We start from the raw sequence: 19,265 nt of genomic DNA, 5'->3' as shown, positions 1-19,265 counted from the left end.
AGCTGCAGCCCTAGTGCACTTTTAATTCTCAAACAGAGGTCTTGGCAAGTGAAGCTGTTATCTGACGGTTGTGTTGACTATAATGTGTGAGATGGTGTTTTCTTTTCTCTAGAGACCTGGATGCTTTTTGCCATTCTGATGGTAAATGATGAGACAGGCAACCATGGATTTCAGCACTCCATCTGTGTTTGATCAGCAAAAAGGTAAAAATGCTGCTTTAACATAGCCTTTGTTTTTTCACATCTTTAGTCCAACAGTAGGAATTTTGCAGTTGTAAGGGGAGATGAGAGGGTGTGTGTGTGTGTGTGTGTGTGTGTGTGTGTGTGTGTGTGTGTGTGTGTTGGGGAAAGAGGATTTCACATAGAAAACAAACCTGTTCTAAATAAGCTTATTGTCTGTTTGTCTTGTTAAAGTGCTCCTACCTACAAATTTTGAAAATTGAGTTTCAAGCACACCAGCCATTTCAGATAGTATAATCTTTATTCTCATTTGTTTTTTCTTTTCAAGTCTTTTAAATAATATTAGAGTAAGTAATATAAAAAGAACAAATCATGTATCTCTTTTCAATCTATTGATCTAATATCTCATTGCCATGGTTTCATAAATATCTCTTGATTTCCTTCACAAATAGATGTTGCTCAAATTTACTCTGTAGTTGAGATATTATTTCATCTGTGGTTGTGTAATGACCTATCACTATGTTATCATTTGCAATGACAGAATATATCTTTCTTAATCATAATATCCAGAGTAGAGGTAATTTTCCCCATGAAAAAATTGCTGTGAAATTGACCCATCCTTATAGAAAACATGTATTCAGCCATAGTCTCATTTTACATACGAAGTGTGTATATATACATATACATAATACCTATGTGTAATTATGCATTTTTTTCTATGCATGTGCAGGAAATTCCTATTCTGTAAGTGTAATAAATATTTTTAGAATATATTTTTAAATATCTGATATTTCAACCACTTTCTATAATCTCTTAGTATTCTTCAGGATCCTAAGGTCCTTTGGTCATTTACTTGTTTTGGCTACAACATAAAAATGGTGGTTTGTGAAAGCCTCATTAAGAAAATTCACTGCTTCCTTATTTTTCCCTTGTCTTGCTCTAGACCATAACGTGTTTACTACCCTTTAAGCTGTATCTGGTTTCATGAGTGAATTATTGTAACTCAGCCTTTTCTCAAATAATAGATTTACATTTAGACTTCTGAGTAACTATATGTATGTGTGTATTATATAGTTTAATGTTCAATTTGATTTCCACTCATTTTGAACAGTGTGTGTGCGCACATGTGTGTTTGTGTGTGCCTTCCAAATGTGCTGGTTCACACTGTGTTTGGATATGAACACCGTGGAGAAAGTGATTGTTACAGCTGTGCCCACCACCATCCTCTCCCCTTTGTACATTTTGTATCACTGATGGCAATCAGCAAAAGTGAAAATATGCCTACATCCAAAGACCTCATACTGGCTTTAAAAAATGGCATTGTTGAGCTATGCAATCCAGAGGAACACAATGGGTTTATTTTTTAAGACTAAGTTGGGGGAGCGGGAACTGACTGCAGAAAACTAGTTCTTCATAATGAATTCATCTGTTCCTGTGCGTATCTCCTAACAAACCTGAGCCCAAACATAGTTAAAATGTTACTGTGCAATATTTATTTTCTCCTAGTACCTTTCATATAAACAATTCACAGCAATTCCTCCATCCTAGGCTTAATTCTTTCCCAAGTAAGTTAACCCTTTTCCTGCCATTTCTGTCTCTAGTTCTCAGTCCTTTCTCTCTAGAGGTGTTGTGGTGTGGTGGCAATAGCATGGGCCACATAGGTTGGAATGGAAGATCAGCTCTTTCTAAGCTGTGTGACCTTAGTAAGTTACCTAAACTCTCTGAGCCTTAGTTCTCTCAGCAATAAAATGGAGGAAATGATGCTTGCCTAGCAGGGTTGTTGTGAGAATCTAAAATAATATATAAAAAAAAAAGCACCTGTCACATTGCCTAATGTGCAATGTACTTTCAAATTGTGGCTGCTTTTGCTATTGTTATTGCTATTATAATTATTACCATCCTGGACTGTGAGTTCTTCGAGTGCAAAAGGTATTCGTCTTTCAATTTCCAGCTTGAATTTAGCAGTTTTCAGAACAAATGAGGACTTAGTTAATGCTGGTTGACTGGATTACATTATTTTTTTTTCTTTTAGACCTCCAGGGTACCACTTAGAGCAACCCCTAGAATAATAATTAACTAAATGATATCTGAATAGCTCTATTAACTCACTAACCCTTCTATCTTGTTAAAATCATGAAAGGTCTTAATAGATTTAGACCATTATATAGACTGTAAATAACATATTGTTGGGAAACCATGTGAAGTGACTTTTCTTTCAAAAAGTTGAGTGTGGGGCTTTAATAGAGGGTTTTCCATGAATTCTGAGTGTCTGGGGAATCAAAACTCTGGTGACCACTGGTTTTTTATGTAGACGTTGACAAAAGACGTTACATCGGGAAGAACCTTAGAAGTCATGTAATCCACTGGTTCTCAAACTTGGGCACACATCAGAATCACCTGGACAGATTCTGAAAATGCTGATTCCCGGGCCTCACTCCTGGAGATTTCCATTTAATTGTTGGGCCATGACTTGACAAAAGCATCTCAGGAAGTTCTAATGAACAGCAAATACGGAAAACCACGCATCCAATCCATCCCCCTAACATCTCAGGTGGGGAAAGTAAAGCCCGAACAGGTTAAAAGCTGGGGTTTAATAATAATAACATGCAGCTAATTAGTAAGAGAAGCCTGAGACCCAAGAGCTCTCTACCAGAGAGCAGAACAATAGTAAGCTTCTTTTCATGGGCAATCTCTGGCCCTGACAGCTACTTGGGGTGGGGGTGGGGGTCAGGCAGCTGTAGAGAATGGTTAGCATTGGACACTTGAAAAATATTAGGTTGGTGCCAAAGTAATTGCGATTTTTGCAATTACTTTTAACCTTTTAAATCGTAATTACTTTGGCACCACCCTAATATAATACATAATGACCTTCAGGGCCCAAACAACGTGGATTTGGTAAGTCTGAATCCCTCTAACTTCCCTTTTCTGTATTTCTCTCTACATTGTGCATCTAGGTAACAAGATATCCTGCTTAGGGATCCATAAACATTTGCTCAAGTCCTGTCTGTCCTCTTCCCCGTTGCATGAACTTATACAAACTGATCTCTTCATCTGTAAAATGTGGATAATATTATGTATTCGCAGGGCTGCTGGGAGGCTTAAAGATCAGCTTTTCTGACTGGCCGAGGGGATTAGGACCATGTTTCTGGCTCACTTGGTGAAATTATGAGGGAGGAAGCCTGACTCCTTAGCGATCTCCATTCCCGCATGGTGCTTTTTGCTTTCACCATAGCAACGTCCCTTCTGGTCCCACGTGCTCTCCCTGGCTTTCTTCCCTCTCAAAGCCCGCAAGCAGGAAAGGACCTGTAGTAAAATCATTTACTACAGAACACGGAGGTTCCTACTGAAACTGAGATGTTCTGTAACTGAAGAGATTTGCATTTTGAGCTTTGTCTCCCATTATGGAAAGACAAGTTTCACTGTGCCTGAGGAAGAACACCAAGCCTTAGAGAAAATGGAGTGAGAAGTGTGGTCCGAAGGGCCTCACCCACCCCTGGCCCTGCCCAGGTTCTGTGAAAAATGTGTTTGCTGAGCAGGGTATGTGCAGGCACCTGCGGGGGCTGGGGCCCACCCTCACCGGTTTTTCTCAGGTAGAATTGTTGAGAGAATAAGAGCAGGGGCTCAACCCTTCAGCCCAGATTAATACCAAGCATCGGTGTCCTAGGTGCTGTAAGAAATTACCACAAACTGGGTGTTTAAAACAACAGAAATGTATTCTCTTACAAGTCTGGAGGCCAGAAGTATAAAATCAAGATGTCAGTAGCGGGTGTGCTTCTTCTGGAGGCTCTCAGGAAGAATCCTTCTTTGCCTCGTCCAGCTTCTGGCTGCTTCTGGCCTTATTACTCCAGTCTCTGCCTTCTCTGTGTGTGCCTCTCTTCTGTGCATCTCTGTCTTCTGTGTGTCCTCAAAACTCCCTTTGCCTCTCTGTTAGAATGCTATATGTGATTACATTTAGGGTCCACCCAAATAATCCAGGATAAACCGCTATTCTCAATATCCTGAACTTAACCACATCTTTTGACATATAAGGTGATATTCACTCTTTTGCCATATAAGGTAATCATGGTTTCAGGGGATTAGGGCGTGGGTATATCTTCAGGGTTACCATTCAGCCTGCTACATGGCATGAAAAGAGGTCAAATCCCTTCTCAGAAAGCGTGCAGCCTTGTGACTTAGTTTTTGGTAAAATCCATTCTTATTTAAGCTGGAAGGAAATTTGGTATTTGGGACTGGGGTGGAGAGGGTATCTATTTGGTGCAGACTCTGTGCAGACATAGATTATATCGTGATAAGAACTAATGTTTACCGAGTACTAAATAGAGCCAGGCTTTGTGCCAAGCACTGTACATAGACTAGCTCATTTAATCCTCACATCCGTCCCACTATTATTTCTACCCTTTTACCAGTGAGGAAATTCAAAAAGGTTGTGACTTACCCAAGGTAACCACAAGACAAAATGGCAAACCTGAGATTTAAGCTGAAACCTGCTGGACTTCAAAACCTGTGTTCTTCCTAGTACAGTACTCTGCCTTGAGCAACCATAAATTTTAATGAAGAAATAAGACAGCAACAAAAACTCAAATTAATGAAGGATATATTTTCACAATCAGGCTGTTACTTCATCGTGTTATGGATTTTTAAAGCTCCTGTATGCAAACATACTGGTTTTAATCTCTAACTTTTCATCTAAAATGGGAACGCTAGACAAAAAGAATTGAGTATGCACCAATTTGCTCTTTGCTGAAAAGGCAAAAGTTAGAATTCTGGTGTGCCAACCAGATGCCTCCAAAGGAAGAATAAGCAGGTTTTGAAAGGGGTTTGGGAAGAGAGCAGAAAAAAGGCAGGCAAAGGAGCTAGAAAAGAGGGAATGATTTGGGCCCAGTGAGTGATTTTAAGTTCACAGGAACACTGGGAATTCTGCAGTTGATTTTCAGATAGAGGAAGACTAGCAGGCAGCTGACCAATTCACAGATTTAGAAGTATATTCACTATTGCTTTTAGTAAAAAGCTCAGCTTTCTCCCTCTCTTGGCCAAGAAAAAGGAGCAGAGGGCGAAAGGGAGATGGGAGAAGAATTCTTTCTCCAGTGCTCTTGCCCACTCAAAACCATGCCTAGGCAAACATGTTTGCTGGAATCCTACCTACCCCTCCCCTTTCTCTGCCTCTTTTTTGTGCTGCCCTTTTCTAGCACACAGGAACCTCCCTCTCATCAACTATCTTCTGAGAACAGTTGTGACAAACCGGTTCACTCCTGGCCCCTCTCATGGACCTAGCTAGAGCTAAGCCTCAGACTGATCTTATCCAAACAGCTTCCATTCACAGCCTTAGACAGCTCCACTGTTGGGAATGGGGCCTCTTGCCCAAGTATGTATCCCAAGAAGGAGGATATGGGAGTGGTATGCAGAGGGAATGAGGGCCCACCTGGTCAACCAGATCTCCAGAATCAACCTGCTGTTGTATCCCACAACATGGTCAGATCACCTTCAGAAGGCAAACCCTCAACTCAGCCCCTTGTCCCAAAGTCATCTGGGTCACCACACTGAGTTATTCCTATCATCTCTATTCATAAATTCCACATTTCTTTAACAATTATTAAGCAACTATGTTGGATAACTGATATCCATGGATTTTTCCCTTTGATACATCCATTTGGATGCAAAGATATTTTAAATGAAAGCCACTGAATTTGTAGCTGTTTTTGTTATCAAGCAAGTTTGAAACAAACATCTCGCCCATCTTCAAATATGGGACAAGGTGAGGGTCTAGATGCACTCAGGTCCAAGGTTGGTGTAAAAGATGGTTATGAGCTAGACACCATCTTGCAGAAAGACCACATCCAACTAGGAGTCACATGTTGAGCACACTTATAACTCTCAAGAAGCCTGTCGATCATTCAATGCAAAGTGTTTGCTGATTCTGAGAATTCACTTACATCATGAATGAGCTCAGATTTTCTGATTTATCTCTTAAAATCATGGCGGTTTTACCCTAACATTAACTTTAAACTTGTAAATAGGTTTGTGTACTTAGTAAGGGCCTTTAGTTTGTTTTTTCTTTGTAAAACTTGAAAATAGCACTTGCTCATTGATGAGGGTATTCTTCTTTTATTGGGTGTATTGGGGTAGGGAGTGAAGGAAAAATGTCCCACTCTACAAAGGAAATACTTCCATTTCTAAACATGTCCTCAGAATTTTAAAATACACATACATAATATTTAATAGTATTCTAATTTTTTTTAACTTTTTGTTTGAAAATAATTTTGAACTTAAAGAAATATAAGAATCATATACAGAACACTTGTATATTTTTTACCCAGATTTACCTAATATTAACATTTTACTCTATTTGCTTTATTGTTTGCTCTTTCTCTATCTGTGTCTCTTTCTTCCTCTCTCTCTCTCTATGTGTGTGTATATACAGAGGGTGCCAAAAATTGTATACACATTTTAAGAAAGGAAACAACTGTATTAAAATTATACTGATGGTAACCACTTTGAGCACCTCTTGTAATTGCAAACGTCAAACGTGACTTGTATTTATCTTTTGTTACCGGTATATATTGAGTATTACAATTTTAATACAGTTTTTTCCTTTCTTAAAATGTGTATACATTTTTTGGCACCCTCTATATACACAATGTGTTTATGTGAATACATAGAGATGATAGATAGATAGATAGATAGATAGATAGATAGATAGATAGATAGATATCCTTATCTATGTGTGTACTTTAATCTGTCTACATTTCAATTTTGTCTGTTGACTCAAAAATGTCTTTTACAGCATTTTTCTTCCCTGTATAGGATTCAGTCTAGAATTAGGTATTACATTTCATTGTCATATCTTAGTATCCTTTAATTCTAGAACATTACCACGACTATCTTTGTCTTTAATGACATTAACATTTTAAAAATTATACTCTCTCTTTTTTGTTTTAAATACTTAATTCCTCCTGCTAACTACTGAGTTTGTCTGATGCTTCCTTATGATTAGATTTAGAGTATGCATTCCCAGCCAGAATACCACATGGGTGATGCATCCATCTCAGGTTAGTACAATATGGTTTAAATTTTTTAAAACGGTAATTTGAAGCTACTGATGTTAACTCTATTAGATGTTGACCAGTTCTTACAGAGCTTTTAAAATATTGGAATTCTTTTTCCTCCTTAACATCACCTTCTCCAAAATATTCAAGTGATACAAAAATGAATTCAGTACAGAAAGTGTTATATTCTCTTAACTAGCAAAAGGCTCTGTTCTTCAGAGTCTCTAAGCCCCAGCCTGTACCTAGCCTCTTAGCTGCCAAGAAGGACCCATGGCAACTCACCTTCCACCCTAGGGCTGGGGGTAGCTTACAAAAGGAAACAGAGAGTTCAAACCAAGACTATTAACCAGTATCAATAATCAGAAGAAAAGCAATAATTCTGGTTTATTAAGCAGCTCCCATGTGCCAGGCACTGTGCTAAACTCTATTCCTATTATCTCACTTGATCCTCAACATAGCCTATGAAATACATCCAATTTCCAGTTCATCTGAGTTTATATGACTTGCCCAGGGCTATACAGGTTAAGGGCAAAGCTGCCTTTTTAACTCTTGCTTCTGACTCCCCAGAGCTCCTCACACTCCCCTTAACCACCAAGTTATACTTTCTGGATTCTTATAGCCCACCCCTTCAATATCTTCATGACCCCTGGCACAAGAAGGAAAAGAAAAGCAATTGTGGTTATATTTACTCAGGCTGGGCCAGCTCCCTCGAGCTGGGCTTTCCTTTGCAATGAACCCTGCCCAACAGGCTCAGCTCAGTGAAAACTGGCCTCTTCCAGAGTAGGGGAGGATCCAATCTCCATGGCAGCGTGCCTTTGGAGCAAAGAAGGGCACCAGCATCCTAAGAGGAGGAGTAGGTTAAAAGGGTGGGATTACACTGGAATGTGACCTCTGGAATTGATGCGATGGGAACTGGAGATTTGCAAAGTCAGGGCTTGGGTTCCATCACAGAAACTTCCAAAGGCAGGTTCTTTATCATTTTCCTATTCAGTCCGTTTGTTCTATGGAGCAACAAATTGATGTTTTTCCAAGAGAGAGTTCAGAGAACCCCAACCCTGTAACAAAGGACACACATAAATGGCAGTTGATAAAAAGGGAAAATAATTAGTTTAACTTTGACATCCTGTGCTTTGATCCTGAGTAACCTTGAGATCATTCCTTTGCTCTCTAACTCACCACAGCAAATCAGAACACAGTCTGGTATTTAAAATTTTTTTTTAATTATTTTTAAGAACCGTGAGAAGGACATCTGAAATTCACCTGCATTGACACTTTTATCCTTCTGATTACTTAGTGCTATTCAAAAATGGGTCCTAGAGTTTTGGCCGCAACTCTGCTGACTCAGCGTGGACCCCTGAACATAGAAAGGAGTGGAGATGGGCTCAGAGGAGTCTGGTTTTAGGTGTTCACAGCAGAAAGTAATTTAAGGATCAGTTCTGGGTGTTTTGCCTCAGAATAATAGTACTTATAGAATTGGAAGGAATCCCAGTGAAATGTAATCCAACTCCCTCACTTTTTATATGTGAAACTGAGACACAGAGGGATTAGCGGTGATGTGGTGTAGTGAACTATAATGGCTGCTGGAGCCAAAGTGCGAGGTTGAAGTCCCAGTGCTGCCACTTGCTGTGTGACCCAGCTGTTTAACATCTCCATACCTCACTTTCCTAGCTTGTACATTAAGATGCTGCCACTACAAAGAATTGCTTATAAAGATTGAATTAATGAATACTTATGAAGCACCTGCAACCATGCCTGGCCCATAGTAATCACTCAATAAGTGCTAGTAGTGGTGGCAGGATTGTTATGAAGATGGTGATAACAGTCCTCAGAGGATTTTTTGTAAAGATCTAATGAAGTAATACATACAAAGCACTGGGAACCATGCGTGGCCCAGAGTCATCACTTAGCAAGTGCTAGTGACTCTTACAAATGACTTACCTAAGGTCACATGGGCCATGAGTCTTTCCAGATCAAGACAACATCCACCCCTCAAGCTATCTACCCCTCTGTACTGAATTCATTGCATAGCACCCCCTTTTTAATCTGGAGATTGGAAGGGACCGAATTTGCCTGAGCAAGAAAACCACATCAGAAGGAAAATAATTTTCCAGGAAAGCTCATAGGCCTTAGAGTGCTTCTACTTTCCCTTTCCTCTCTTTCTGGTATTTGTCTTCTAAGATTTGCCTTCTAGATAAAAGTCATCCTTTTGCACAACTGTTCGCTTCCACTCTCCATGCTGGTACCAGACAGATTTCTAGACTCTATGCTGTTCTAGGAATATATCTAGTTTTGACACAGAACCTCACTTTTTAAATTGCTAGTTTCATAATGTTTTACTATTTGATAGAAAAAAACTCTTTAAGTGCTCTCTTTTATTTTTTATTTTTTTTCAATGTTATTAGATATTCTTACCCATTTTTTGTTTCCTCTTTTTGTTTTTGCTTTTGGAATGATAATTCATTCAAACACTTTCTTCTGTTATACCCTTCAATAAAGTTCTGTAGTTTTCCTCATTAAGATTCTGAATATATATTCCTGGGTATTTTATATTTTCACTGTAATGAGTTATTTCCAATGTAAGGAGGAGTTACCTTCTTCCTTATATTATTTAATATAGAACTATCTAGTATTATATTTAGAACTGACTAACTTAATTAGGTTTTATTACTTCTAATTATTCTGTGGTTAATTCACCTGTGTCATCTTGGTCAGCTGGACTAGTTTCAAATTCTGCTCTGCTACTTAATAGCTGTGCAAAATTGGGGAAATTACTCTCTGGTTTATAAAACTTCAATTTCCTCCTCTGTGAATGGGGCAAAAGATATCACCTACTTCATAAAATTGTTGAAACAAATAAATAGCCAATTCAAATGAACCAGTTAGGGCAGTTCATGGAACATGAGTCATCTGTAAACGGTAGCTATTATTATAATAGTTTTGCTCTTTCTTTATGAATATCATCTCATTTCTTTTTGCCTCATATCTTATTGTGTTAAAGTTTCTCTTATTTCTTTCTGTGTTGCTTTGCTATTAGGTGTGATATTTGCAGTTGATTTGAAAGAAATGTACTTAATTATATTAAGAATGTCATCTTTTATTCTTAGACATTTAACATTTTCTAGCAAGAGATAAATCAAATTTTATCAAATACCTTTTTATTCTTTACTTTTATAATCATGTATTTCCCCTTTGCTCTATCGGTGTAATATATTTTAATGGATATCTTAAAATCAAACATCCTTACGATCTGATAGAATTTAATTTAAAACTTAGAATTCTGTGTTCACAAATTGAACTTGTCTGTAGGTCCCCCTGTGTGTGTGTCTTTACAGTTTATGCTAGCCTTAGAAAATAAATTAGAAACACTTCACTCTTTTTCTATGCTTTTAAAAGAGCATTTTAAAAGAACTCACTCAACCTCACTTAAGAATCTTATGCTATTACTACCAACTTTTCATTCTCCCTGGTGTGTAACCAACTCTTCACGGATGTGTTTCACATTTTGGATTAATGTGTAAAGTTTATTTTTGCCACAAATGACTATAAACTCTAGCACAGTGATGTCTGCCAGGCAGAATGCTGAGCCAAACACATGTGCAATAAAATGGAGAGAAGGGGACAGCCTGCTGTGAGGAAGAGAGAGTGGAATGTGGAATGTCTGTGACCCAGCCCCATAAAGGGTCACAAGTTCACTGAAAGCTTTGCTGCTGAGTGAGCAGGTAGTTGTAGACAACTGCATGTGGGTCAGAGGGTAGAATCTGAGGCCTGACAGCCTGCAGCCTTATCTGAGTTTCACCAATTTCTACCTGTGTGGCTTTGAGTAAGCCGTTTTCCTGCCCCATCCATAAAATGGGAGTAATTGTGGTGTTTATCGCGCCTGCCTCACAAGGTGACAATTAAATGAGCTGATTTATAGAAAGAGCTTAGCACACACAGTGCCTGGTGCACAATAAGCACAACGTAAGTGTTGACCGTCCTTAATGATGGTTATTCAGACAGTAACGCGGTGCTGAAAAGACCCCTGTGAGCAGAGCGCTAATGCTTTCATAGCTGTAGAAGTGATTGCGTGTGTGGCAGTTTTTACTAACTTCAGGGTTATTCTAAACGTACTACTTCAAACATATTACTAAAAATTCTAGAATTCAAAACTGTGCAGGAAACACAAAAAAGCTAAGTAAGAACCTCGACTGTGGACAGACCAGAAGACTCTATGGAATGTGACTGAGGTGCACTTTGGCCACCTCCCCAAGTTCATGTGTACAGAACTATAGAGAGGGTCGTCTTGGGGTCTTTGCTCCCTGAGCCACAGTTTCAGTGAATGGGCTGTAGAAGGAGCTGCCTGGTAAGGCTGCCATGACAAATTTGCAAGGAAAGAGAGAAAATCCAAGGATTGACTATTTCGAATAAAATTAATTGTGACTTACAAAAATCAGTTAAAATTCTGTATTAATTATAATTAAATGTTAACAAATAAATAATTATAAGGTTCCATGGGGATGACCTTTCTGATTATAAAAACAATGAAATGCATATTTTATATGCAACATCCATAGATTTTGACTATATAAACATTGAAAACGTCTTTTTCAAAAACCAACTAAAACAAACTGAGAATGTAAGTGGCAAACAAGGAAACGTAACTGTGACATAGATATTGGATAAAGAATTGGTGTAGTTACTGTATAGAAAACTCTTTCAAATCAATTAGATAAAGACAAATACCTTGACATAATAAAATGTAAAGGACACCAATAAATAATTCATCAAAGGGCCATAAGGATATGAAAAAAGTTCTCTCTCTGGAACAATAAACAATAAAAGAAATGGCCGTTGAAAACAATATACTATGCTCCTTTCACATCAGTATTAATTTAAAAAAACTTAATGCACAGTGTCATTAAGGATGGGGTGAAACTTGTACTCTCAAGCACTGGTTGGGGAGGGTTCAACCTCTCTGGAGGGCAATTTGACAGACTCAAATCCATTGACTCCCAAGTTCACTTTTAGGAATGTGTCCAAAGGAAATAATCACAAATGCACCAAAGGACATATATGCAAGAATGTTATAGCATTATTTAGAATAGCAACAGAATTTATAATTGCTCCAAAAAGAGAAACAATTTAAATGTCCAATAATAAGAGAATTGATTAAATTAGTTATGCTAAGTTCAGTCACTGGGATTTAATGCCACATTCTATTAATATAAATATAATAACATTTTCAAATCTTACCTTATGATGTGGGAAAATATTTATGATCTAATGTTAAGTGAAAAAGAGCAAAAATGAAAATATGTACAGCATGATCTTATTTTTGTAAAGAACAAATATATAGGTGTAACGCCAGCATAATGCTCAGAACTGTGAGCGATTAGCTGTTACAGCATTAAAACATCTCCAAACCTTCCAATTGGTAGGAATTGCCTGATCCTCACCCCACAGATGATTCCCCAGGAATACACACACTATCCACAATCCAGTGACTAAAAATTATTGGCCCCACTTCAGCTGTTAGGCCTGCCTCCATCCTGATGGGGGCTCTGACAAACCAGTTATTGTGTCCCACTGATATCACCCTTGATATTATTATGGAAGGGTATTTCAGGGCAGGGCAGCAGGGAACAGAGATGTACTTAATAAATGAGTAATAAATTGGCCTTGGTGTTAGCAAACCTCACACTGGATCTCAGAAAATTGTAGTCATTTTCTTCAGGTTCTATCATGCGCCCAATCTATAGAAAGATCACAGTGTGGGAGATTTGGGATTTGCATCACTACCTTGGTCCTGCCCCAGCAGCAGCCACTGCCCATAAATTGTAGCCACAGGCATGAGACCATTGTCCTAATACCCAAGGGTACTACCCACCTTAGGCTGTAGCACCTTCCAGAATTTTCTCCCTCCTCTTCTTTGCCTCCTGGCCTCCAGGATGTTTGGACCTTTTCGTCCCTTTGTTTGTTCCTTGGAAACTTACGTTCTCTTTTACATGACCTGTGGGTTAGGTTACCACTCATTTTCAGCCATGTCCGTTCTGGGTACAGGATGGGATCAGGAGACAGTTCAGGTTTTGAGGAGGAAAATGGAAAGGGCAGAGGCTCAAAACTACACATTCTGAAGCAACCAGACCCTTCAGGCTTCCAAGCTTCCCCTCCTGCCAGCACCTCTCCTCACTCCTGCATCATGTTCCACAGGTGGATGGGGAACAGAGGCTCTGGGACAGAAGTTGGGTAGAAAGGAAGCCCATCCTGCCACATAAGTCAAGTGCATACAACACACCAGCATCTTGATGATGATTACCTTTGAGTATATATTTTCTTCTTATCTGTATTCTCATAATTTTTATAATCCAAAGGAGTATATAAAATAATATATAAGATGACAGGTCAAGTACATCAAAATATTAGGGGATAGCACTCAGCGCGTCAGTTTTTTTAAGCTCCCAAGGTGATTCTAATATATAGCCAGTGTTGAGATCCAGGGATGTAGTCAACCTCTCATTTTACAAAATAGACAACTGAATCCAGAGTGGTTCACAGTAAAACACTTAGCTAACTTCTTCATTGTTCATAAAGAGAATTCTTTATGAGATTCAGATTTAAGTCAAATCTCTTAGTTTCTGAGAAGTCATTTCTATTGTCACTTTTTAAAGATTTTTATTAAAATGTAGCTAATATACAATATTATATTAGTTTCAGGTGTACACCATAGTTATTCAATATTTATATATCTAAAGAAGTGATCACTGTAAGTCTAGTAACCATCTGACACCATACAACATTGTTACAATATTATTGACTATTCTCTATGCTGTACATTACAACCCCATGACTTATTTCTGTTGTCACTCTCTTAGACCTCACAATATTAAATGCTCAGAGTGCTGGTGATATAGTTTAAATCAGCCTTACTTAAACCATATATCCATAATACTTGAGAGTTGAGAGAAACTGTTCACTTACTTCAACTCTATTTAAAATGCTAGTGATATTCCTTATAAAATTGTCTAAAGTAGCAGAAGACTTCTTCTTCCATCACTTTTCCTAACTCTACTCCCAAGGATTATGAAGAACGAGCCTTCATTTTATATATCTTCAATTTGCCAATTGGAAAAGAATGTGCAAAATCAAATCAACGAACACATATTTATCAAATAAGAATCACATATCCCACACTACTCTAGCTTCTATTATCTAATGTTAAGAATTTTTTTTTCTGTAATAAAGGCAAAGCCATGCTGACAAAATTCTAGTGTGGTCACATGACAGTTGATTATTCACTAGGTTGGGTTTTATTCTCTGCCTTTATAAAGCAGCAATGAATCCAAGGCAGATTCCAGCAACAGCCCCAGTGTCATGAGAAGTGATTCCATTTGAATTGTGTTCAAGCATCTTTAGGAACCCATGAGACAGCCTTCCAGCAGCTACTGTTGATCTGACTGTGGACAGAAGGCACACATGGATACTTTACAGGCTCAACGCAATTTTAAAGAAAATTTAAAGAAAGGAGAGATCCTATCCAATCTAGGAATGAATTGTTGACAAAGAGGAAGACAGGAGAGTCAAGACAATGAGGAACTCCGTGGAAGGCCAGCTGATAGAACGTGGATGCACCAGAGCTTTAGGAGCAATGCGAAGCTAAAGGACTACAGAGAGATAAACTTGTTTAATCTCTGACACTTGGACCAACCACCCCAGTTACATTCGCTTTCTTAAACTAGTTTCAGGAGATCAAGGCACTAGGGGCAGTTTTACAAGTAGCCACAATAGAGGGCCACTAGGAAGATGATGTTTAAAAGACCCAAGGAAGACCCCTCCTTCCCCAAATCCCTCCCAGCCCAATAGTCATTGTTCACAACAATAGGTGATTCATTATTTGGTTCTCACAAATGTGAGAAAGACAGAATGCCAAGCAGGAAAGGAACCTCAGAGGCCAACCTCTACTCACTGCAGGTTATCTCTTCCTTCAAGAGCATCCTGAGCTGTGTTTGGTGGGAACCTGCTTAAACATGACTAGTGATAAGGAGCACGCTAGCTCACAAGATAGTCCCTTCCAGTTCTGAACAGCTCTAGTCATTCAAAATTTTATTTATGCCAATGTCTACCCAGCAGAACTGGTTCTGCCCTCTGGCTCTACGAAAAACAAGTCTAAACTCTCTTTCAACTTTTTAAATATTTAAAAACAGCTGTCGTGTACAACTGAGTCTGCTCTTCTTCAAACTAAACAAGTCCTGGTTTTTCACTTATTCCTCACCTTCCAAAGTCCCCCGTTAAAATGGCAAATACTGGGGCAGCCGGTTAGCTCAGTTGGTTAGAGTGCGGTGCTCTTAACACGGTTGCCAGTTCGATCCCCTCATGGGCCACTGTGACCTGCACCCTCCACAACTAGATTGAAACAACTACTTGACTTGGAGCTGTTAACCTAGGGTATTTCTGGACAGTTAAAAAGGTAGGTGGAGTCATATATTTGATCCAGAAGAAAGCAAGGGAGAACAGAGAAAGGGTGGTCGAAATAACAATACTTGACTTACTTTTCAATTTCCAAAGGTCAGCTAGGCCAGCACAATCCTTCATAAACTTTATTTAAGACTCACACCTTCCTAATTACCAAAAAACTACTTGACACAATAGTTTAAGGAGATTTCTACAAGACTCCAACAGGTGAGATGATCCACTGAACATGCAAACTAAATCAATCAATCTATTGTACACATACTGAAAGCCCTGCCCTATGCACTAAAGATTGAGGTCTTACTTTTTAAGAATTAGTATCATTAAAATGAAAGTGCATTCTGTGTGCATTCTAGAGAGGCATCATTACCGAAATTCAACACAGCATGCTTCTTAAAACAGCAAATTCCATTCCCCAGCCCCCACCTCCCCGCCTCCTCCTTCCAGTAGAGACGCTAACTGGAATGGCATTCACAGGTCAGGAGAATCAACCCGACGAACAATGCTGAGAGTCAAAGACGTGCAACATGTGTTGCATCACAAATCTGGTTATGAAGAAACGTCTGATTGTGACCAGATATTTACCCTTGAGATAATATTGTTGGGAGACTTCCTCCCCAAAGAAAAAAATTCCTTCTTTGTCACTCCCATGGCATGAAGGTTGCTTTGAGCATTTGTGCTCTCAGCTGTACATGCAGAAAGCTTGGAGCTATGTTTCTCTTTAAAATGTTACAACGAAACTCTTTTTCCTCTGCCTATATGACTGGCACTTTGTAAAAACACTCTTAAAGCCTCAATCAAAGCACCCTGAGGGACTGGAGGAGAAAACAGAAGAAATAGTAAAATGGTTCAGCTCACAAAATCTCTGCTGCCTGCTAAGGAAGGAAAAGGGTCTCATTAAGGGGAAAGAAAACAGAAGTTCCTCTTCATGTCAAAGACGTAATATTGATAACAATGATTGACGTGGTCTGAATACTTGCTCTGTGCAAGGCATTACTCTAAGCACTTCAGATGGATTAACTCATTTAGCTCTCAGAACAGCCCTAGGTAAATCCTATTCTTATCCCATTTGACAAGCGGGAAAAGAGAGGATAAGCTACTCACCAAAGTCACACATCTAGCAGGGAAGTGGCAGTGCCAGGATTCAAACTCTGGAAGTTGGGTCTATGCTTTTGCCATTTTCCTATATTGCTTTCATGTATGATATATATGATGAGTCGCATGAAACTACTTTGGTTTAATGCCAGCCAACTGTATCAATGACCTTAAACTTGTTCCTGCATGGCCAGAGTGTTCCAGACTAACTTTTAATTCTACCCAGCAGAACTGGTACCAATCCTGGTTCAGGGTCCAGGTCAAGGCCCACAGAGATTCTTTATCACCAGTGGGTGGCAATATTGTCACATGGAGCCATCTGGGTTCCATGAAAGCCTGGCATCCTCCTTGAAAGTGGAGGAATGCCTCACCACCTTACCAATAGGTCATTCTAGGCAGCCCCCAAAATACAATTTCTCTACTGTCCCCAAAGTACCCAAGATAATCCTGCTGGAGGAGAGAGGGATATGAATTAGGAGAATGCCCAGGAAACTATTATTTTAAGTGATTCTCCCTCTGACTTGCAGCAATATCCCTGGTGTATTGCAGTTGTAAATTACATACTAGTCTTCCCATTAGGGCTTGTCTTTCTTAGGGGCAGAGATTCTACAACCTTTGAACCTGCAGTTTCACTTGCCTATGGTAGACATTGAGTAAATGGATGAATGATTAAACTTTAGTTCTTCAGAAGTAATCAATTCTACTCCAAGAAACAATCTAAGGAAGATCTGCAGACTCCTTCGTAGTTGCCCAAAATGAATCCAAACTTCACTGTTGACGCTAGGGTGAGTTCAGCCACCCAAGTATCCTCAGAATAGAACGAACCAAAGAAAGCCTTTCAAGACCATCCTGGTCTGGACTCTTGAAACTGCAATACCCAATCTGTCCTTACATTGACCTGGCCCTTCCACAAAACAGTCACAGCTTAAGGAGAATAAATGTCAAGCTGACCTCTGCGTAGATTGAAAAAAGTGAGCCCAGTAATTGGTGCATCCAAGGGCTTTCTCATGAAATTTCACAATATCCGCAGGCAGAGTCACTGTGTGAAGCTCTAGAAAAGGGGCTCACATTTGTGTAAAATCTGAGAAGCTCTGAAGGTCATCTAATCAAAACGTTTCTAGCGCCTGTCATATGTCTGAAATCCAGCTATTAAAGACTTAGGCCTTAGGGATAAGGTAGATAATTTATGATACACCCAGAAACCTGTTAAGGTTTTTAACAATGAGAAATAAGGGAAATAACATCTATCCTTCCAATTTTCAAATAAAAATTTAAAATATACACTTATTTCATTTTTTAATCTATTAAGATATTTATAAACGTCAGAATTAGAAAAATACATACGTATTTTTTCTTTTTTCATAACTTTGTCAAATATCAAGGACTTGTTTTCTCAGTTATAGGCTCACTAGGCTCTGTCTACCTTTTAGTGGTAGCACATTCATGTAAAGCTAGTAAGATACTCCTCTTTCACTATTTAAGAAAAAAACTTGGTTTACTTTGATAGCTATAAAAAAATATGAAATCATTATAGGGAATTTAGAAAATATAAGAAAGTGCTGAAGAATATCCAAGAGATTATTGATTTTTTCATGCATGTTCGTCCAGTCTTTTACATATTTCACATATATACGTATACATAGATGATATTTTATGAAATATAATCTACATCTGTTCACATGCTTCTTTCTTCCTATTTCTTTGTGTCTCTTTTCCATTTTCTCTACTTTCAGTCTCTGTTCCTCTGTGTGAATTCTGGAAGTTCTCTTTATGTACCCATACATAAAGTCTATCTGTTTAACTTTCACACAGTTAGAGAAGCAAGAGCCATTCAAACTGTGCTCCTTTTCTAAGCTGAATGGAAAGAAAGATGATAAAAATAGATGACAGATGATACCAAATAGAGAGATACTAGAGATACTCGACAGACAGATAGATAGATAGATAGATAGATAGATAGATAGATAGATAGATAGATAAGGAGAGAAGGAAGAATTTACATATTATTTCTTGATGTTAATCTTCTGCATGTCTTAAATGCTTTTGTGACCTTTGGCAGAAAATTTTATTTCTTGCCTCCATTTTAGATTTCATAAGGACCATCAGTCATTCATCTCCTTGTACCATTATTTATACATCTCTTACTTATTTCTATACACATTGTTTAGACTGTCTCAAGTTTAGGCCTAATAATTTGTACTGACTGCAATTTAAATTGACTGTTTCTACAAAACCTCTACAAAAGCCCCTTGATTTCCTATTTCCTAATCATCTGTAGTTTAGTATGATATCTCAGGGCTAGAAGGAACTCTAAAGTACATTCTGTTTTGCCTCACACCTCTTCCTTTCCCCCTACCCTGTGCTTCACTCTGTGTCTGAATTCCTTCTGCAATAGACTTCGTTGTTGGCCATTGAGCCAAAATTGGCCATCTTCAATAACAGGAAGCTCGCTGCTTCTTGAGGTGACCCAGAACACTTGTACAGTGCTCTAACAGTTAAAATA

General features: G+C 38.6%; 1 protein-coding gene across 2 annotated transcripts in view; it reads left to right on the top strand.

Annotated features, from left to right (window-relative positions):
* ANKRD55 (ankyrin repeat domain 55) overlaps positions 1–19,265 on the top strand; it is a 156,453-nt gene that overhangs the window by 65,726 nt on the left and 71,462 nt on the right. For both annotated transcript variants that reach the window (XM_019742963.3, XM_074328934.2), the window contains one exon: positions 113–203. In XM_019742963.3, the coding sequence (XP_019598522.2) occupies positions 146–203 (58 nt within the window). In that variant the 5' untranslated portion in view covers positions 113–145. The remainder of the gene's footprint in view (positions 1–112; positions 204–19,265) is intronic.

Source organism: Rhinolophus sinicus, chromosome 3 (assembly GCF_057876585.1).
Source record: "Rhinolophus sinicus isolate RSI-liver-muscle chromosome 3, RSI-T2T, whole genome shotgun sequence".
In the NCBI taxonomy this organism is placed as follows: domain Eukaryota; kingdom Metazoa; phylum Chordata; class Mammalia; order Chiroptera; family Rhinolophidae; genus Rhinolophus; species Rhinolophus sinicus.
This window is presented reverse-complemented; position numbering and strand designations above follow the sequence as displayed.